We start from the raw sequence: 20,257 nt of genomic DNA on the forward strand, positions 1-20,257 counted from the left end.
AAGGAATTTCTTTAAACATTAATGGACTGAATAACCCATGTAAAAGGGCAAGTTTAATGAGATATATTAATCTACATAGAGCCAATTTAATATTCCTTCAAGAAACACATCTCCTTAAAAAAGATATAGATAAATTAGCCACTAATAAATATAGTCTTGGCTAGCTCAGAACACACACAGAAAAAAAGAGGAGTGGCTATCTTATGGAACAAAAATATGCCTATACCTAAAACTATTAAGTCTTATAAAGATGATAAAGGAATGTTCTGTATGGTCACAATACAGATTAATGGCAAAATATATACTTTAATTAATGTATACTGGATTCCAGGAATTGGCACTAATACAGTGAAACACCATCTCAATAAGATTATATCATTCTCTATAGGAGATATTATTTTAGCAGGAGATTTTAACTGTATTCTGCATGAAAAAGACACTACTACTATAGGAAAAAGGAAAATCACATCTAATGCAAAACATTTAAAGGATTTCATTAACTTATATCATTTGAATGATATTAATAATCAGGCAGATTCTAAATCATTACCATACACTTTTTTTTTCTAATAGACATAAAACGTATTCAAGAATAGATAGAGTCTTTATTTCTAACCAACTGGTAACAGACTTAATTAATTCTAAGATCATTTCATGTCCTATATCAGATCATAATTCAATTGTCTTTGAATTTATGGTAAATATTACTTATAATGTTCAGATTAAAAGAATACCAGCATACTTAACTCAACTGAAGGATTATAACGATTATATACTTACAGAGGTGCAACATTTCTTAGACTTAAACACTACACCTGACATCTCCATTATTTACATTTGGGATGCTCTAAAATCATATTTATATGGACAAAGTATCAGATGGTATAATAATAAAAGGAAATCTTGGGACAAAGAATTAATAGACATTCAAAACAAGTTAGACTCATATAAACATAATAATAAAGAAAATATTATGGACAAAAAAGTCATTGAGGAAATAAATAAATTAAATGAGAAATACAAAGAAATTTTAAGTCACAAAGTCAAAATAACATTAGAGAAATATAAATTTTTGTCTTACTCAATAAGTCCCAAATGTTTACATAAACTTAAAAATAAAACAAAAAGGCTGAATTAACAAAATCACATCAAAGAAATGTTCTCTCCAAGGAAAAAGAAGAACGTTTCTAGTTTACCAGAAATATTAGATGAATTTAGAAATCGCTTTCATAACATTAACCATAATAACATTAATATGGATTCTAAAGACAAAATAAAGAACTTTATAGTTACAAACATGAACAAAAAACTTAATAAACAACAGACTAAATTAATAGATAAAAATATTTCATATACAGAGGTTATCACACAAATAAATAAACTTAAATCAAACAAAGCACCAGGTAATGATGGTATTATTCCAGAGATTTATAAAATTCTTCCTAAAAGTACTTACTCATTAATACATAAGGTTTTCATTTCAGCTCAAAATGAATTATCAACTCCCCCATCCTGGCAATACACATTTATTTCACCAATTTTGAAACCCAATAAAGACCCAACCAGATGCATTTCATATAGACCTATTTCATTACTTAATGTTGACTATAAAATGTTCATGAATATATTTGCTGACAGATTAAAGACAATTATTCCAGGTATAATAGATATAGATCAGACAGGCTTTATTATAAATAGAAATACTTTTGATAATATAAGGAAAACCTTAACGCTAATTGATTATGCAAACATAAAAAAGAAAGACTTGACACTTATTAGTCTTGATATAGGTTCAGCATTTGACTCAGTAAGTTGGGACTATTTGTTTATTTTATTGAAATGTACAAATTTCTCTGATGCATTTGTGAATTTAATTGAACATCTATATAAAGGAGCATTGGCTTACATTAAAATAGGAACATATGTCTCACAAAAAATACCCATATTAAAAGGTACAAAACAAGGGTGTCCACTTTCACCATTATTATTTACTTTAATAATGGAGCCTTGGGCTAATTTGATTAGAAACAGCAATGATATAGAAGGATTTGATATAGATGAAAATACATTATCTAAAATCCAACTTTTTGCAGATGATGTTCTAATTACATCAACAGGAACAAATTCTTCTATGCGCTCATTATTTGACAAGATGACAGATTTCAAGAATATTTCTGGTTTGGTATTTAATGAAGAAAAAACTAAAATATTACCAATATATACACGGAATAATGTTCTCAATAATGATTTTCTCAAATATATACCCAATTCAGGTCAAATAACTTACTTAGGCATAATATTAACTAAAGATATAAAATCCATTATAGATAATAATTATAGTAATTGTCTTCATAATATACAAAATCTTTTCAATAGCTGGAACAATATGTTAAGAAATTGAATTCACAAATGTTAAATTTCTTATGGGCACCTAATAGACCTAGGATTGCATTAAAAAAATACTAATAGTTGGTCTCAAGGGGGCATATCATTTCCAGACTTTAATTTATATGCTATCTCTTCTATTATAAAAGTTATAACATTGCTAATAGATCAGTTATATGTTACAAAATGGAAGGAATATTGGGAACTAATTAGCATGCACTTCACGAAAATATCATTAGTACACAAAAATACTATTGTAAATAATCCCATGTTATGGTTACTAAAAGAGTTTTGTACCTCATCTATTACACCAAAATATATAGCTAGTTACCCATTAAATATTATTATTAGATATCGTAATTTTATATTTATGCATCCTAAATATAAGGAATGGAATTTTATCTTATTTCCTATAATGTATACACAAGGTATTCTTTTATCGTCCACCCCTGAAAGAATTCTTCAAGTTACAGAGAATGATTTAAAGTATTGGTATCAGTTGCTGTCTGACAATAAAGCAAAAAATGTAGACTTCTTAAAGCAAGAATTTGATTTGAGAGAAACATGTTGGTTAGAGATTCAGACTTTTAGACAACATCTTATTAATAAACTTGATTTAATGTCTTTAACAGTTAAAGAATATGTCCCAATTCTGATTGATTACTTGATATTAAATTTACAACATAGGGTTTCTGATAAAGGTAAGCTCTCACACATACATAAAATTATTAGAGATGAAACACATTACAGTTCAGATACTTACTGGAATTATTTCATTTCCATTAATGGTGAATCACCAAAACAACAAGATAAACAATATATACTGGAATCTGCTTATAAAACTACTTCTTCTATTAATTGGAGACTTTTTACCTGGAAATGTTTACATAGATCTTTCTTTACACCCTTAATGATGAATAAAATAAACAATAAAGACAACATATGTAAGAGATGTAATGTAGAAATAAATGCCGATTGGGCTCATGTTTTATGACTGTATAAAATTGAAGGAATATTGGATGTTAATCAATGATTTTTTGCAGGCTCTTTTCACAGATAATTTTACAGTCTCTAAATCACTTATATTATTTAACACCCCTGTTCCTAAATGTGTTAAAAAAGTTAAGCTTCCCTTATTATGGTGTATTCTAGCAGTGGCTAGAAAAATAATAACCAGAAATTGGATTTCAGATACTCCTCCTTCATTTAATGAATTTAAAAATGTTATGATTGAAGTATGTCATTTGGAACTAATGATAATAAAGTCCAGAACCATTAGGAAAACATCTTACTATAATATATGGGATACTTTACAAAATTTGTTAAAACAGTCTTAGTTTCATTAGTAAGATGTTACAGTTTATTTAATTAATTGATTTGCAGTGGATGTCTTTGTAAATACTTTGGTTGTTTTATCAAATGTTATAACTGTTTATATATTAATTGCTTGTATAAGATTGTTATAATATTTATTTTGTATGTTAAAAATAATAAACTTGTTTTAAAAAAAAAAAAGAAAATGCAGGCTAATACAAATCCTGTTATTGTAGCAACTTTTTAAGTGCAAGTCAAGGACACATTACCAGTACTGACAGCAAGTAAAAACAAATCTTGTATTCTATTCTGCTGCTGTCATTTGCTGATCACTACTGGCAAATTTGACTGAGTAGGTTGAGACCTGACAAGTTAAGTAAGGATTTTTTTTAACATTTGCTAAGATCGGATTTTGTGTTCTAGATAGCTTTTGCTAACAGAATGTCTCTGTGTGCTGTAACGTCTGCAATATGGTCAGGATGTTATATCACACATTCTGCATAGTTGGAATATTATGCAAGCCCTTTGTCAATATCTGCAGTTTGCCCATATGTATTGGACATTATATAGTTAGTTCTCACAGATTGTTTGGATAGATAATATCAAAAAGACATGCAATGCTAAATCAGTTGGTTGCAGAAAACATAACCTAGCACAGATGAGAAATGTATAAAATCAGCCACTTATACAGTTTATTAACACATGCTGAGGTATTCTACGGTGTCCCACAGTGTAAAGTCAACATGTGTGTGTAACCTAATCAGCATTTTGCAGGCCGTGTGTGAACAAGAAAAGGATGAGTGTTACCTGTCACAATATTAAGCCAGTATTGTTTGGTAGTGTGTGCCATTGTCTATGCTTGTTTTGACTTGGGCCGATGGACCTTCAAATCCATAATCTTTTACTGTCTGTCATGGCAATAGTTTGCTGTACCTTGATATATCAGTAACTAATGGAATGAAGGACACTGATTACTTGCTCATTCTGTCAACTTCTTCGATGTGTACCTAGGTAGAGAGCATGTGCAGCCATCCTTCAGTGATAACGTCTTGCTTTGCAGAAACAAGTAGAAGACCTTACTTATACTACAAACGCTAGCGACAGCTTGTCTGTGGGTTGTAAAGTGACACATTTACCTCTTACAAGCCCTTTTGTATGTACGGTAGGGCTGTGGAGTAGAATGCACTAAGAAAATCTGATAGACTGTTTTCATCAAGTAAGGATTTAAGCAAGTAAATGGAGACATAATCAGGTAAGGGAATGGGAAACGTTAGAAACATCCACTATGTTTCATACACTTAGCTTAATTGAGTCCTTTGCGTTTATAGATTTGGTGTTTACAAACATGACAGTTTTTAACAGATTTTATTTTTCTTTTGCACAGTTCCATTTTCTCATTAGAATACTTTGAGTTCAAATTTTACATAAATTAAAAAATAAATAAATAAAAGTGGAATATGGAAGGCAAATGACCCATATAAGGGACTTGCCCCCTTACATCCTGTTAGTGAATATGGAGCATGTTATTTCACCAGTCCTAGTTTCATCAAAGGCAGATTCAGTATGACACTTAAATTGAAGGACAGTTGTAGTGACTTAAATGTTTAGCTACTGTTGTTGAAAAGTTTATTTAACTTTTATTTTTAATTTTTATTATAAAAATCTACTGCCACTCATTAGCGGACCGGATTTCCGCTGTTGCGACTCCTAATCGGGAAAAGCCGAAAGAAGAACAATTATTATTTTATAACTTATATATCTTTTGGAGTTTGATTTTCATGGTTTTATAATTAGGGTTGTAGGCAATGTCCTAGTTTTCATTTATTTGAACTGTGGTTGCTGTTGTGTATCTGCTGTAGGATTTGTAAGCTTCCGGCTTCCGACAGCAAAGAGATGTTTTATTTTAAGTGGCATTTCCCATTTCCTCACAATTGTGCAGACAGAGTTAATATAGTTAAGTAAGGTGATTGTGGAAATTACAGAGGGCTTTTCCTCCCCTACAATTTTTTTAATATTTATTTATTATTTTAACTGAAATTTTACTGTCCTGATAGAATGCGCAGATTTGAACATGTTTCATTTGTAAGGGATTGTTTGCCACTGGTCTCAAAGCCATGACACGGATGCTAGCTCTGAGGTCATTTTACTTTGAGGAAAGGGGAAAAAAACTGCAATAATCTTATTTAGTGGTACTATTTTGTACTCAGTTATGTTCACACTTGTGATGTTCACAGTGCCTGTGTACTATGTGTAAACTGGTGACCCTTAGATCATGAGCTTTGTAATAATTTTGTATTTTGCATTATTTTCTTGTTTCACAAAGGTAAATGAGTTTATCACATTAAGGATTGCTGGACAGTTTGCCATGAGTTTGACCTACAAATGTCACCATGAAAGAGTACGGTTATCTGTGTCACCCATAGCAGATGTTTCTTCACAATCTATTGAAATGGTGAGTAACAAATGATAAAGGACATTCAGCAGTTAATGATGAAAAACATGCAGTTAACTTAGATCTTAAGGAGGCTACAGAAAGTATACATGGCATCTTATCTGTTCTGCACATTCCTCCTCCTCTTGTTCTTATTGTTAAAATATCTGAGAAGTCACAATACTTTGTGTGTATATATGGGTCTACTTCACATCACCTAAAACCCATTTGACTGACTTTCATTTCACAGAGACCAGATCACCTAATTTTCAAAATACTGAAAACACATTTGACTGAATCTCATTTCACTGAATTGTAAGCCATAGACACGATGTGGGTTTCCATTCACCTGTGACTTGTTTGTGATAAAAAGAATTTCTGTAACTTATAGTGCTGACTATCAGAATACCGATAGTGATGTAGAAAGTAGTGTTGTAGTGTTTTTAAATGTGGGTATGTCGCTCTACATTTTTATGAGAAGTATCTAAAGTAGTAAGGTGGATGTTTTGTGCATTCTAAGGAGTGGTGGCAGCGTGTAGAGTACTGTAAGGCAAGTAAGAGGTATATTCCCTTTTCCCCACTGTAGTGTGATCCTGGAGTTAGTATATATAGTTAGGGGGGGTGTTGGGGGGGGGCGGCATAGCCCCCACTTAGTGTGGTTTTATATTGTCCAGTTTGTGTTAAGAGGGTAAGTAAATAGTTTTTATGTTTTGGAAAGAGGTAGTTATTATTGTTATGAGTATGCTTGTTTATGGTTTAACATTTAGTCTTTTGAAATTTAGCATTGTAAGCTTTCAGTGAAATGAGATTCAGTCTTTAGTATTTTGACAAATTAGGTGATGTGAGCGGCCACGGTGGTGCAGCGGTTAGCATTGCCGCCTCACAGCAAGAGGTTCACCGGTTCGATCCTCGGCTGGGGTGCCTTCTGTGTGCAGTCTGCATGTCCTCCCTGTGGTCGCATGGGTTTCCTCCGGGTGCTCCGGTTTCCCCCCACATCCCAAAAGACATGCAGCAGGTGGATTGGACACTCTAACTTGGCCCTAGGTGTGAGTGTGTGCGTGTATATGCCTTCTGTGGAAGGTTGGGTGCCGGGCTGGCAACTCGACATGGTAAAACTCCACTGCCAATCGTGAGCGGACAGATGATCTGCTGTGGCGACCCCTAACCAGGAAAAGCCAAAAGAAGAAGAAGGAGATTTGGTCTCTGTGAAATGAGTCAGTCAAAGGCTTTTTAGGTGATGTGAAGTAGACCTGTAGATATATATATATATATATATATATATATATATATATATATATATATATATATATATATAAATAAGCTTCTGCTAAATGTCCCCAAGTAACTACTAGCTGAAGCTCCAGACAGACAAACATAACTAGATGAAGCTTCATCCTTTTTAAGGAAGGAGCAAGCCCCTTTGCACCCCCCACATGACAGCTTCTCCCATTCACCACGCCATACTCCCTTATTTGTATATACTAATTCCATGGTCATACAAGCACAGAGAAAGAGATTGTTTTTAAAGAGACATGACTGCAGTGGAAGTAATTTATCTGGGGGGAAAAAAGTTTCATTAGTCGCAACTTGTCTAGTTGCAGTCTTGACCACGACTTCTACAAAAGACTACTTGTAGAAGTATCATTCTTATGTAGTATCATCTGGACACTTTTTGCTTAAAGTTCAGGAACTAATTGCCTATCTTGTTCTTCTTTACTTTTGGCTATTCTAGTACAACAGTAAGTACATAATTTTCTGCTTCTGACAAATATTGCACCTTGTGTCCCACATCTGCTCTGCATGTTCTGGCCTTACTTGATATTCATTATTGTTTTATTTTCTGTCATCTCCCAGGTATTCAGTGCTAGGCCCATGGATAAAAACGTTTTCTTAGAAAACATTTCTCATGTATCTTTTTCACTTCTGTTTAGATGTTAACTGCCTACATTTTCTTTATTATTATCATGATTATTTTTGTGCTTTAAATATTGTACTATAAAAAAAATCGTCCCATCTTGTAACTAGATGTGTTGCACAACCTTTCTTTGTAGATAAGCTCTATAATCCTTCTTTCTTGCGAAATGTTCTATAATGATGGTGACATCATTGTTATCCATTATACTTAAGTGCACATGCTGGATAATTCAGTTGCTTTCTTCTTGGCAGCCACTAACCTGTTTTTCTTTTAATGAAATATTGACTCCAAAGCTAGATGTAATACATTAAGTGAGACACAGCTGTGAACTGGCCTTATGGCAGAAACATAGCACATTGTCCACTGATGCTCAAATGTCTGTTTACAAAGCAGTGACTTCTAACTTAAACAGTAACAATCAAAGCTCTGTAAGCTGTTTTAAAACACTTTGCATGGAAGCGAGCTATATCCCTGTATCCTCAACATTGAGAGCTGTGCCTTCCACATTCCTGCTACTTGTATACTGAGATTGGTGTACCTTAGAGTAAGAAGAATTTTCCAGATGCTACAATCTCTGTTTTAATATACATACCACATCAGTTTAACTTTTGTGATTGCACTTATAACGGCCTGACACTTCTGCCTGGCACCCAAATGGGCCATACAGTATCAGCATTCCTGTAATTTCCTATTGCTTATCTTTCTTTTGTAATAGAGCTAATAACTGTGAAGTGTAAAATGCAGATATGATTCACCTAACTTACAGATGCTTATATCAAAGCCCAGTAGGTCAGGACTGATAGACTAAATGGGCCTCCAATGAAAAGTATTTTACATGAGGAGTAAAGTCCCTCCATGCCCAAAAGTAAAATAACTAGATCCAAGACAGATGCTGGGTGTGAGTTATAAACTCTTCCACTGAAGCCTATTAGTCCTTGCAGTGTCAACCAAATGAACTTAAAGAGGACTATACACAATTAGGTGGATGACTACCATAAAATACATCATATCTCAAAAGCACAGTCTGGTATTACATTAGTAGCCAAGTATTCTACAAAAGGGCCTTACAGAAACAGATGTTTGGTGCCAGAGCTATGGGCTCAAGCTTAATGCCAAGAAATGTGTAGTTATCCCCTTTGGGAAAAAACATGTATGCATGAATTACCACATAGGTGGCAGTACACTAAACACCGAAAGTGTGATGAGAGACTTAGGGACGCAGGTGGACAGTGGTCTCACTTTCAATAACCACATCGCCACAACAGTCAGGAAATCCTTCAATGTGACACACCTCATCACGAAGGGCTTTTCATCCAGAAAAAAAGAGGTCATTGTCCCACTGTACTCATCCCTCATTAGACCCATTATAGAGTACAACGCCCCATTTGGTATGTACCTCACAAGACATCTGCAACAGCTGGAAAGGCCACAGAAATACCTCACTAAAAGAAGCACAGGCAGATGCCCTATGCTGACCGCCTAAAAAAATTAAGCTATACTTTGTGGCATATTGTCTACTCAGAGGCAATCTCTGCTTAACATACAAGGCCATGTCAAACCCTGAGATGTTGGACATGCTCCACTTAAAGAAATCCCAATCCATCAGAGCCACACGCTCCAGGGATCTAAACCTTGTCATCACAATGAACAAAACATGCTGGAGGGATAGGTTCCTGACCCAGAGACTCCCCATACTCTGGAATAGACTGCCCATACATGTCAAGCAGAGAGCCTCCTTGGCTCTCTTTAAAAAAAACCTTGACTATTGGATGGGAGATAGGAAATTCACCCCGGGGATCACGTCAATCACCCTGCTAGACAGGGGTCCAGGGAAGTAAATATTGTGGGAAGAAATATCCAGGGAATTGTTGGGGCTAGGCTTGTATAGGCCCTAGGGCCAATAGCCTTGTACTAACCTATGAACCTATGAATGTTAATGAAATTAACATCCAGTTATGTGTGGAAGTCTTCCTGATTAACAAGTTTATTTTGCTCTTAAGTAGTTCAAAAGTTTTTTTAAGTGACAGATAGCTGACTGATGATTATATAACTGTATTTATGCTGAAACTGTGGAGGAAAAATAAGAAGTTAGTCAGTTTTTTTATTGTGTTGAAGAAGCTTAGCATAGTAGATGGTGTTAAGGCTGTGGCTGCAGTCCAGAGCCGTTATGGAGAAACAGCAGCTGATGAGATATTTAAAGTTCCTTTGAAACAAATGATGTCATTGATTGAATGAGCAGGACAATTATTTTTTCTTTAGCTAATCATTGAAACGGTTACAGATGCTTTGAATTTGTACACATCTGCTATTGTTAAGTTGCAGAAAGAAAACAGTGATTTAAAAGAGAAACATGCCTCTGCAGTGATGTAATTGGAATAGTTAGAAGGAAGACAAGTTTGCCAGGGTATAGAACCCATATGAAGAATAGTCATCTGTTGGCAAACTTGAGAAGGTGGAGGATTGTACTGACTGACTGACTTAGATACATCAGAAGTTGGCAATTTGAACTGTCTTGCATGAGAGCCAGAATAAGGTAGTATGGGATCATCATTTGTTTGCTCCTAATGCCAGGGCTGCAAACAGTTGTGCCAGACATGTATTGGTTCTTTTTGAAACCTAGTTGAAGAGCAAATGCTAACCTTGTTGTGATGACCTGAGAAAATCTGCAAGGAAGAAGATAGATAGGTACTTACTAGGCTATTGATATGTGAGGGTCTTTGAGAAAGACTATGTACTCACAGTCAGAAAAAAGCAGGTCTTGTTCACCATGAGTATGAGGGAATGTGGCATTCAATATTGTTCAGATGTATTTCCATGCAGGATATGATTGTTATTGATCCACAGGAAGGTCTGTTGGTCATTAGGAAATGTGATCCAGGCCAAACATCGGAAGACATTTCTGTCCAGGGTCCACCTGAAAAGGGATGTTATGAATCAACTAAGATTATCTTCTTGGGTTATGTCCCATGCTAGATTTAAACCTTTGAGGTGGTTATTTGTACAGGAGGCATTTCTGATTGACCAGGTACGAATGACATAATGACAACAATCGTTGGCAATTGTAGAAAAGGCAGCAGGATGATGATAGATAATGTAGATACTAAACTTGGTATATATGGGACATTATGTGCAGTAACCTTACACTGGAAAAGTTACTGATACCGGGTATGTCAGTGAATAATGCCATAGCTTGTTTAGGCAGCCTTGGATCAGTACAAATTGTGTTTAAGTCATGAAAAGAGAAGAATCTAACTTTTGCTTTAGACATGACTGTTGTTTTCTGTGTAAGTATTCCTATTTAATACTTGAGAGGTAGTGTGTGGGGGGTGCTGAGCTGGGTGGCTGCATAATGCCTCTTCTGCAGAACATTATATAGTTGTTAGAACAAGGAACTATAAAAGGAATAGCAAACATTATGGTTTAATAAATTCTTATCCAGAGATGCAGAAGATTTCCTATCTTATTGTTAATTGTTAAGAATGTGGCAAAGCTTTTAATAAGGAAAATTTCCTAACTAAAAATGAAAGTAGATGAGAATGCTGCTGTCATCTGGTTAGTATGCTAAGCTAGCTGAGGATTATCAGTGTTATTGTTGCGGGGGTGACGGGGTGAGGGTATGGAACAAATGGAACTCCATTAGTGGGTCATTAAATTGACACTGGGAAATTTTACTTTTCTTTGTATAATTGTCCAGACTTGATTGTATATGCTTGGCTCTGGAAGTTGTGCATTATAATTTGAGAAAGGGTGATTTAAGGAACCAGACGGAATATATGGAAATGAAATGGATCATTAGGCTGGGAGTCGATATAGCCCCAGGATTAAATGGCATGGTTCCTTTAAAACCAGCTTTAAAGAGAAGGAGACTCCAATATTGAATTTGATTGATTGTTTGTAATTTAAAAAGTGATGCTTGTTTTAGTTGTGCATTATCTGATGAAGGGATACACCCGAAAAAGCTTAAAGTGCACTTTTTAGTTTTGCTGTTTTAATAAACGTTTTATCTTCTCGGCCTGGTGGTTTCTCTGCTTCCTGATAATACTTGGTCTTGGATATTTGTGGCAGAGACCTTTGGTGGAAGATATCCAGCCTTTTCCTCTGACTACATTTATTGTCAAACTGATTGAACTTAACTCATTCACTCCAATGAAGCTCAGGAAGTTTGCACTGTAACTTTCAATGGGTAGAGCCTAAGCCTTTTGACAAAATCAAATGAAGTCCTCACATTTCAAGCAAATGTTCATACCTCTGGAACCATAGGGGTTGTGAAAGAAGTATAAATGGCAAACTCTTCAGCACAAACAATTTTTATAGTGGTAGTATTATTTAGGTTCTAGGTTGTCTTAAACTGAATTTTTTAAGTCACAGTAAACATAGTAACTATTACATTAAGTACACTCACTGTTAACTCTTTCCCCATTTTTACAGCACACTGCTTGATATTTTATTATAATTGTTGTTTTTGAAAGCTAAGTAGTAATATTTTCTAACACACACTGATTATGGCTTGATTTCGTTATATTAATCCTGTTTACCTGGATACAAGAGAGCTGGTAACTCTGATAGGCCCAGAGTCTTCTGAGCTTGCTTAAACTGATTGAAGCATGCTCAGTGTGATTCTCTGCCCACTTTGCTGCCCTTCCACCCCCCAATTTCCCTGCCATCTCCTGGACTTCTTCATTTATTCTGCCTGTCCCTCCCCCGATGTAAACCCTTCCACGTAAAGACCCATATCCTAATTTCCACGAATATCGGAACACATACTGAATTTCCAGATACCATTAGATTTATTGTCTTCCTACTACCCTCAGCTCTCTCAAACTTCTTCACCTCAAACTAGTGCATTTCATCACCGTTTACCCTAAAGTCATTGTACTCTCTGCAATTTCCTCTTCATTTTGCCCTCCAGTACTACTACAAACTAATCTACACTCTTCCCTCCACTGCTTTCCTATAGACTCCTCATCCCATTCTATACATACACAATTCAGCCACTACTACTGGCATTCATCTACCATTAAATGCCCCCTAAAATTTCCCAAATACCTCATTAATTTCACACCCATATTCCTCCTCTTACTCTTATGTAGCAATATTGCATCAAATCCAGACCCAGATACCTTCTCCTTCTTCCTTGTTAATGCACAAAGCATTCAAAATAAAATAGACCAGCTAAGCTCTCTTATCTCTATTCACAGACCCCAAATCGTTGCTATCATAGAATCCTGGCTTAAGCCACAAAATCCTTTCATGCACTACTTCTTCCCAGGCTGTGATTACTTTCTTGATGCCAGGCCAGGATTAAGGCAAGGAGGAGTTACTCTTCTTCTTTTCAAATCTGACATCAACAAGCGACTTCTTGCTCAAAGTAGTGCTGCCTCAGATTCCCTTCCAAATTGATTATTAACACAAAAACACTCTTCATTTAGGTTTCCAGTTCTTCTATTTCCTGTCTCCCTCTTCCTGTTTCATTACAAAAGCTTAATAATGTACTCAAGGACTTAACCTCCTCTGTTTAGGACATCGAAAATCGTATTCTTCTTTTTGGAGACTTTTAACTTCAGCCTCCATAGCCCCTCACAAAACTGCATACTCAGACTTCTCAATGTGTTTAATCTCACACAACTTGTCTCTGAATTCACGAGACCCAATCCTTCCTCATCACATCACTCGCTGCTTGATCTAATAATTACAGACAATCCCTCACTTATTTCTCATAACTCTATCTACCCTCCCAACTTAAGTGATCACTGTTCTTTAAGATTCAACATACACCTTGTAAAAAGTCCCCTCCAAAACGAATTACATTCCAACACAAAACTTGAGTAAACATTACCAGACTAAAAACTTATCTATCCTTTCTCAGATGGGACCCTATACTCTCCTGCTCAGACCCTAACAATGCTGCCCAGCTCTTCACCCAAATTCTCTGTAATCTACAAGACATGTTCTTCCCTGTAGGTACAAGGCTGTACAAGCCCAAGAAAAACACCTGTCCCACTTATGATCTCAAAACCCTCCTATCTCTTATAGTCCAAGTAGACTCCAGAGAATTTTTACTCAGGTACACAGCAAATGTTGGAGGTGTGACGGGGAAGAAAGAGGTACTTGGGAGCATATTTTCTGGGAGTGAGGTGAGTTGGCGGAATTTAAGGATTCTCTGCAGGATGCACTGTTGGAGATGCTGGGTGGGCAGATTGGTGTGATGAGGGAGATGATTTTTCTGAACTATGATATAGAATCAACATTACCTAGACATGGTAAGGCCTTGCTGTGTCTAATTATGGAGGCTGCCAAAAAAGCAATTACTAGAAAATAGAAATCAAAATCTAAACCAACTATATTAGAAGTAATGAAGATAGTAACAGAGATAAAACAACTGGAACTGAGATCTTTAGAAAAGGGTAGGAGCAAACTACATAGGGAAAATGGGAACTGTGGGAACAATACATACTGGGGAGGAATGAGTTTTAAAAGAAGGTAGGACTTAAATGAGCTATGTAATGTTTTTTCCCAAACATCTTTATTAAATTGTATCTTTAAATGCTATGATTTTACTTGTACTTCTGTAATTACTGTAACCTAATACTCTGAATGTAATTTTTGTTTTTATGGAGCTTTTCTCCCCAGGACTGGGTGTTGATGTACTCATACAAGGTTGCTAAGGCATGGAACTGCTTACCTGTAGCCATTAGGTCAATACCCTCCCTCCCATATTTTAAAACCAGTCTGAAATACTTCCTAGCTAAAATCTGTCTTTGTTCTTGTTCAAAACCAGGATAAAACATATCCCTAAATGTGAAAAAGTACCTTTTCATTCCTTATACCTCCTTACTCTCCCTTATTCACTTACTTCCTTACTTATGTCAAATTCTGTCCGATGACTTTCTCTATAAATATACTATAAGCCTGTTTTCCCTCACTTCATATTGCAATTCCTCTTTGTATTAGACTAACTTATCTTTAATTTCTCTAAAAACTATCTAAGATTTTTGTAAATGATTGTCATATAACTTGTATCAATTCTTAACCATTGTTTTTATATTATCACTCATTTGTTATAATTATTTAAACTGCATATGTTTTTGTTGTACTTTTGAAAATTGTAAAATTATTGTTCTTAAAATGTTTTGTAATAATTTGGAACTCTTCTCCCTGGGCCTCTGCTGAAAATGGGCTTCTACCCAGTCAGACATTCCTAGTAATCAAAATAAATAAATACACAGAGTGTATCATAACAGATCTCATTAATTATGATGTTAATCTCATTAGACTTGGCCCTTAACAATTTAGCCTGTTAAACCTTGTTAATTTATTCAAGAGGGTTACATGGGCTGTTGACAGTGCTCATGTTTGTTCATACAGCGTATCGTGATCTGGCCAAAGCATTCAATACCATACCTCATGCTAGAATTGTAGGGAAACTGACATCCTTAAACATAGGTCCTTATGTGGCAAATAGATAGCCAGGTGGATAAAAGACAGAGCCCACATAGTTCGTGTGGCAGGTGCCTGTTCAGATAGTGCTAGGGCAACCAGTATAATTTTTTCTAAGGGTTCATGCTTGGTCCCCTTCTGTTTGTTATCTACATTTCTAATCTAAAAATGATAGCCAGGACCTCTGCTTACCAAATTTGTAGATTACTGCAAACTTTGTGTAACTGTCAAAACTCCATCAGATATCTGCATTCTTCAGAAAGGGCTTACATTGGTTAATACCTGGAGTGTGGAATATGGGCTTAAATTGAATGCTATAAAGTATAGTACTGTTTATTTTGGAAAACAGAAATCACCCACAGCACACATTATAAAAGCACATGCTTACTAAAATAAAAGGTAGTCCAGGACTAGACAATTGGGGTGATATCCCCATCTCCTTTGATAATTACATGGTAATTGTAGTCAGGAAATCCTTCTACTTAACAAAACTGATGGCCAAGAGTATTTCATCTATCCAAAGAGGTTATCTTTATACTTTATTCAGTGCTGATCAGACCCATTATAGAGTACAGTGCTCAGTTTGGTGTGTCTCACTTGACATGTCAACAAACTTGAAAAGCCCCAGAAGTTCATAACAACAATTTATCTGGTCACAAGAACATTAACTACCAGGAGAGACTGGAAGTCCTGTCCTTGTACTCTGTATCTTATAGACTCCTGAGGGAAGATCTGTGCCTTGGCTACAGTGCCATTAGAGATTTGGTGGTCTTTAACCTCTTTTATCTCAGTAAGTCAAACAGTTCAGCTAATACTAGAACTAGAAGTATAAACCTTTAAAAGCAGATAAACAGAATTTGATGAAGAGATGGATTCATCACCCAATACCTACCTCTTCTCTGCAATAAACTTCCTCTGAAGGTTAAACAACACAATTCGGTATTTTCCTTCAGACTAAACCTAGAAAAGTAGATAGGAGCTCTCAGGTTTGCCCCAGCACTAAATGACTTATCCCTTCTTGGGAAAGAAGATAAAGCCTGGGGGGGGGGGGGTATTGACAAGTCTTACATGATCCTTAGGCTAATTAGCCTTGCAACTTCTTTGCAGTCTATGAAATTATGAATTAATGCTACAATAACTGAATAAGTATATTACATGTATTGCTGTAGCCGATTTATACTTGGATCTTCATTATATTACATTGAAACGTATATCATATATTGTTTTTTCCCAAGAGCTCCCATACAGAAAGGCCTCTGCTTAGTAGGATTACCTCATAAACATATTTTAAATAAATATAATAAGGGTAGCATAGGACATGCTACCCTTATTATATTTATTTAAAATAAAATAAAAGTAGCATAGGACATGCTGTCATGTTTAACTGAAAAAAGAAAGTGGCACATAGGGTGGTGTTTACTGCCATTTTTTAGCTGTTGATGACTAAAACTGAGGAATACTGCATACGAATTAGAAAATGTAGACCATTTTTTACAAAAGGCAGTTTGTAGTATGTTCGGTATACTGAACTAGAAAGAAAAAGACAGACTACTTTTGATATGATGACAGGTCGTAGTGGCAGTTATTTAGTTTATCTTGCTAACTTTTTGGCAAAATGATATTATAAGCCCTGTTTATACTATTTAAAAGTGAAACATTGATTGTTTATATTAAAGTAAACTTTATGAAAGTGATTTTTTAATCACATAGAATGAATCATGAATGGCTATTTTGTCATTGCAGGTTAAAATATATGATATTGTATTGTTTGTTAAGAGATGCTTCTGATGTGAAAGACATGAAAGCTGTTATTAGTGATGCAGTTATAGATTTCTATACTTTGTGTATTTTTCCAGCAATGTTACAGATTACCTTTCAAGTTGAAGATTTATTTTGTGTACATTAGTTGAAATAGTACTTCAAATCTTTCAGAACAGTGAGAAACAAAAGACTGAAATTAAAGCCTTCTGCAGCATTTTGTCTGAATTATTATTTTACTTTTTTGGTTTCAATTCCCTATAAATCAGGCTACTCTGTCATCAAGAGATGGAAGTCCATGCCATCATACTTTAGACAGTGAAGGATTTCTTTATTATGCCCAAAGTGTTCCTTTTGAGGTCTGGGAAAACAGTTTGTGTACAGTGCACTGAAGTGGATAGTTATACTTAGTGTATGATTGCATAGGCTGAATTCTGCCCCCTCCTCCCTCAGAATACTTTTCCTCATCCTAAGAAGCACTTTGCTATTCAGGCTTTCATTCAAACCTAGGTCTCCACAGTCACAGATGGGATTTTTCCGTGTCAATAAACTCACTCAGTTTAGTTATGCACTTGTGATTGATGGTTTTATAAAACTTAATGACGTTTTATTAGATAAATACAGAACAAGCAACTGAATGTAGATGTTTGAAGAAATGTCCATGCTGTCTAAAGTATTTTTTTCCCCCACAGGGACAAATACTGTCAGATCAAAAGTTTTCCTCCAAAGCAGCAAGAGAACTAACTAAGGAAAATTTGAAAAAAATAAACGAGAAGGAAGCAAAGAAGAAATTCTTTATGAAAAAAAACGTAAGCTAACTTTACAAAAATTATTTTATAAAAGAAGATAATTTTATTAGAAACATTACTCATAACAGGAAAATCGGCACTGCCATTTAAAGAGACAAATAATGTAAAATAGAATGGATGAATACATATCTGTTTTATACCTTGTATGGCTTTTGTTCTAGAGTGGTTGTAAGGTATGGATGGAAGATAGATCTGATATTGTCCTTTTCATTCTTCCTGAACATATGGGTACCGGAACCGACCTCAGATCCCACTTGGCTGCATATGTCAAACTTATGGATCCATCTCTCAAGCTCCTACCTCTACCCATAATGCCTCAGCTAGCCTACAACACCTTAGATCTCATTTGCTGCAATCAGGCACGGATATGGATACTCTCTCAGAAGACTTTTTCAATCGTTTAAGCATTTATGAGTAGTTTTTCCATCAGAAAATCTTATCCAGTTAACTTTCTTTACATCCTCCCTTCTATCTATCTTTTCAGTTTCTACTCATTAGCCCTTTCTTTTACTTCTCTTTTTCTATATTGGTAGGTATACTTGTTGCATATCATTGTTGGTATCTCCTTTCCTTTTATTTCTTTTCCTACCATGTTTGAGTAACTACCACTACCATTGTTTATAGTTTTGCTGTTTAAAAACAAATCTTTTCTCTCTATCCTTATTTTTTACCAAACTATGGCCGAGAAGCCAACAGAATTTAAAAAAATGCACTTCCTGTGGGCACAAAATTCCAATTTCTGATGCCTGCAGGGAGTGTGTTAATTGTCTAGGAGCAGCACACCTCAATACTGACTGTGCTATCTGTGCTGCCTTTAATTCTAGGATGATTGCAGATAGGAGAAACAAGTGATTCTCAAGGGATTACTACCCCCATCTTCTTCTTCCTTCACCGGGGCTCAAACCCCTAGCAAACATTCTAAAGCTCCTTTGGAGCCTAGGAAGAGGTCCCCTCCTCGATCTCCAAAGACTCCTTCTACATCTATGACTTCAAAGCCTCCTCAGAAGATTTGAAGATCTTCGTATCCTACTTCCTGGGATCTGAAAAGGAAAACTTCATATCCTAAGCCCACGGATCTGATAATTGTATCAAGTAAATCTCCGATACAACCCCTGGATCCAAAAACCTCAGATCTGACTTCTGGCACTTCAAAGACTCCCAGAACTCCCTCACCTGAGTTTGTGTGAGTGTCTCCTTGGCTCCATTCCCCTTTCTGCAAACCACTCCAAGGAAACACTCTAGGCCACGGTCCGCAACCTCATCTCTCAGGTCCTCCCGAAGTCTCTCCAAGGCCAAAGTGGCTAGGATGATGAGGAAGTTCCTCAGAGCTCAGATTCAGATGGGGTTAACTTTTACACTTCCCATATAGTAATATCTCCTTTTCCAATCCATCCCACAGCTTCAGAACCAACGGATCCAAGAGTCCTTGGAGAATCAGTGTCAGAGCTGAAGAGGGTTATGTCATTGACTCTGACAGTTTCCTTGACTGGTCTGCTCCTATCCCATCAGATCAGGATGAATCATGGAAGTGAAGCATCAGCATCTGATCCAGGAGGCCAGGATCTACTCTGATGTTGTTGGACATCCTTGCCTCTCAGAACCTCGGTGCTAGATAGCTTAGGTCTGGCTCCTTCCTTGAGGCATGGATCAGGACAGAATCGGTGCTTACCTGCTTCAGAAGTTTCGGCTCCAATGCTGCCTTCCATGACTTGTCTTGGCCCATCTGCCTTTGAGATAGTGGAAAGGGTTTTCTCTCATCAAAGAGACCCAATCTCTCTTTCTTACTTGGCTCCTACATCTGTTCCCACACCGGCTTTGAGCTCTGATCCCATCAGACATATTCCACCAGAACAGCCAGTACCAACTAGCGTCCAGACAGTTCCCTCATAGGAACTTCCCTTCTCTTTGGATATGACACCAAAGCATCCCACTGAGGAGGTTATCAGTAAGAGAATGTGCAAAAGGAGGCATGTAGATTCCCCTTTGGAATCCCTCACAGAGGGGAAGGGTCCCTCAGATCACCACCTTATGACATCTCATTCAGAGACATTTTGGAGATCCGTAAGCAGAAAAGTGGTTGCTCCTCACATACTCTTTCCCCAGAGAAGTCAGTATTTTTGGAAGCTTTTGGTTCTGGTCCATCTACATCTTGGGTGACTCCCTAGGCTGATGAGCTTATCGACTGAGTCTATTGGTGGGCATGGGAAG

General features: G+C 36.1%; 1 protein-coding gene across 2 annotated transcripts in view; it reads left to right on the forward strand.

Moving 5' to 3' along the window:
- The window catches only part of CCHR11.PART0H3orf20 (chromosome chr11.part0 C3orf20 homolog), a 2,050,812-nt gene that overhangs the window by 1,216,909 nt on the left and 813,646 nt on the right, over window positions 1–20,257 (forward strand). For both annotated transcript variants that reach the window (XM_044087635.1, XM_044087636.1), the window contains exons 10-11: window positions 6,023–6,151; window positions 17,933–18,049. In XM_044087635.1, the coding sequence (XP_043943570.1) occupies window positions 6,023–6,151; window positions 17,933–18,049 (246 nt within the window). The remainder of the gene's footprint in view (window positions 1–6,022; window positions 6,152–17,932; window positions 18,050–20,257) is intronic.

The sequence above is a fragment of the Protopterus annectens genome, chromosome 11.part0, assembly GCF_019279795.1.
Source record: "Protopterus annectens isolate FY-2018-M chromosome 11.part0, PAN1.0, whole genome shotgun sequence".
NCBI lineage: Eukaryota > Metazoa > Chordata > Ceratodontiformes > Protopteridae > Protopterus > Protopterus annectens.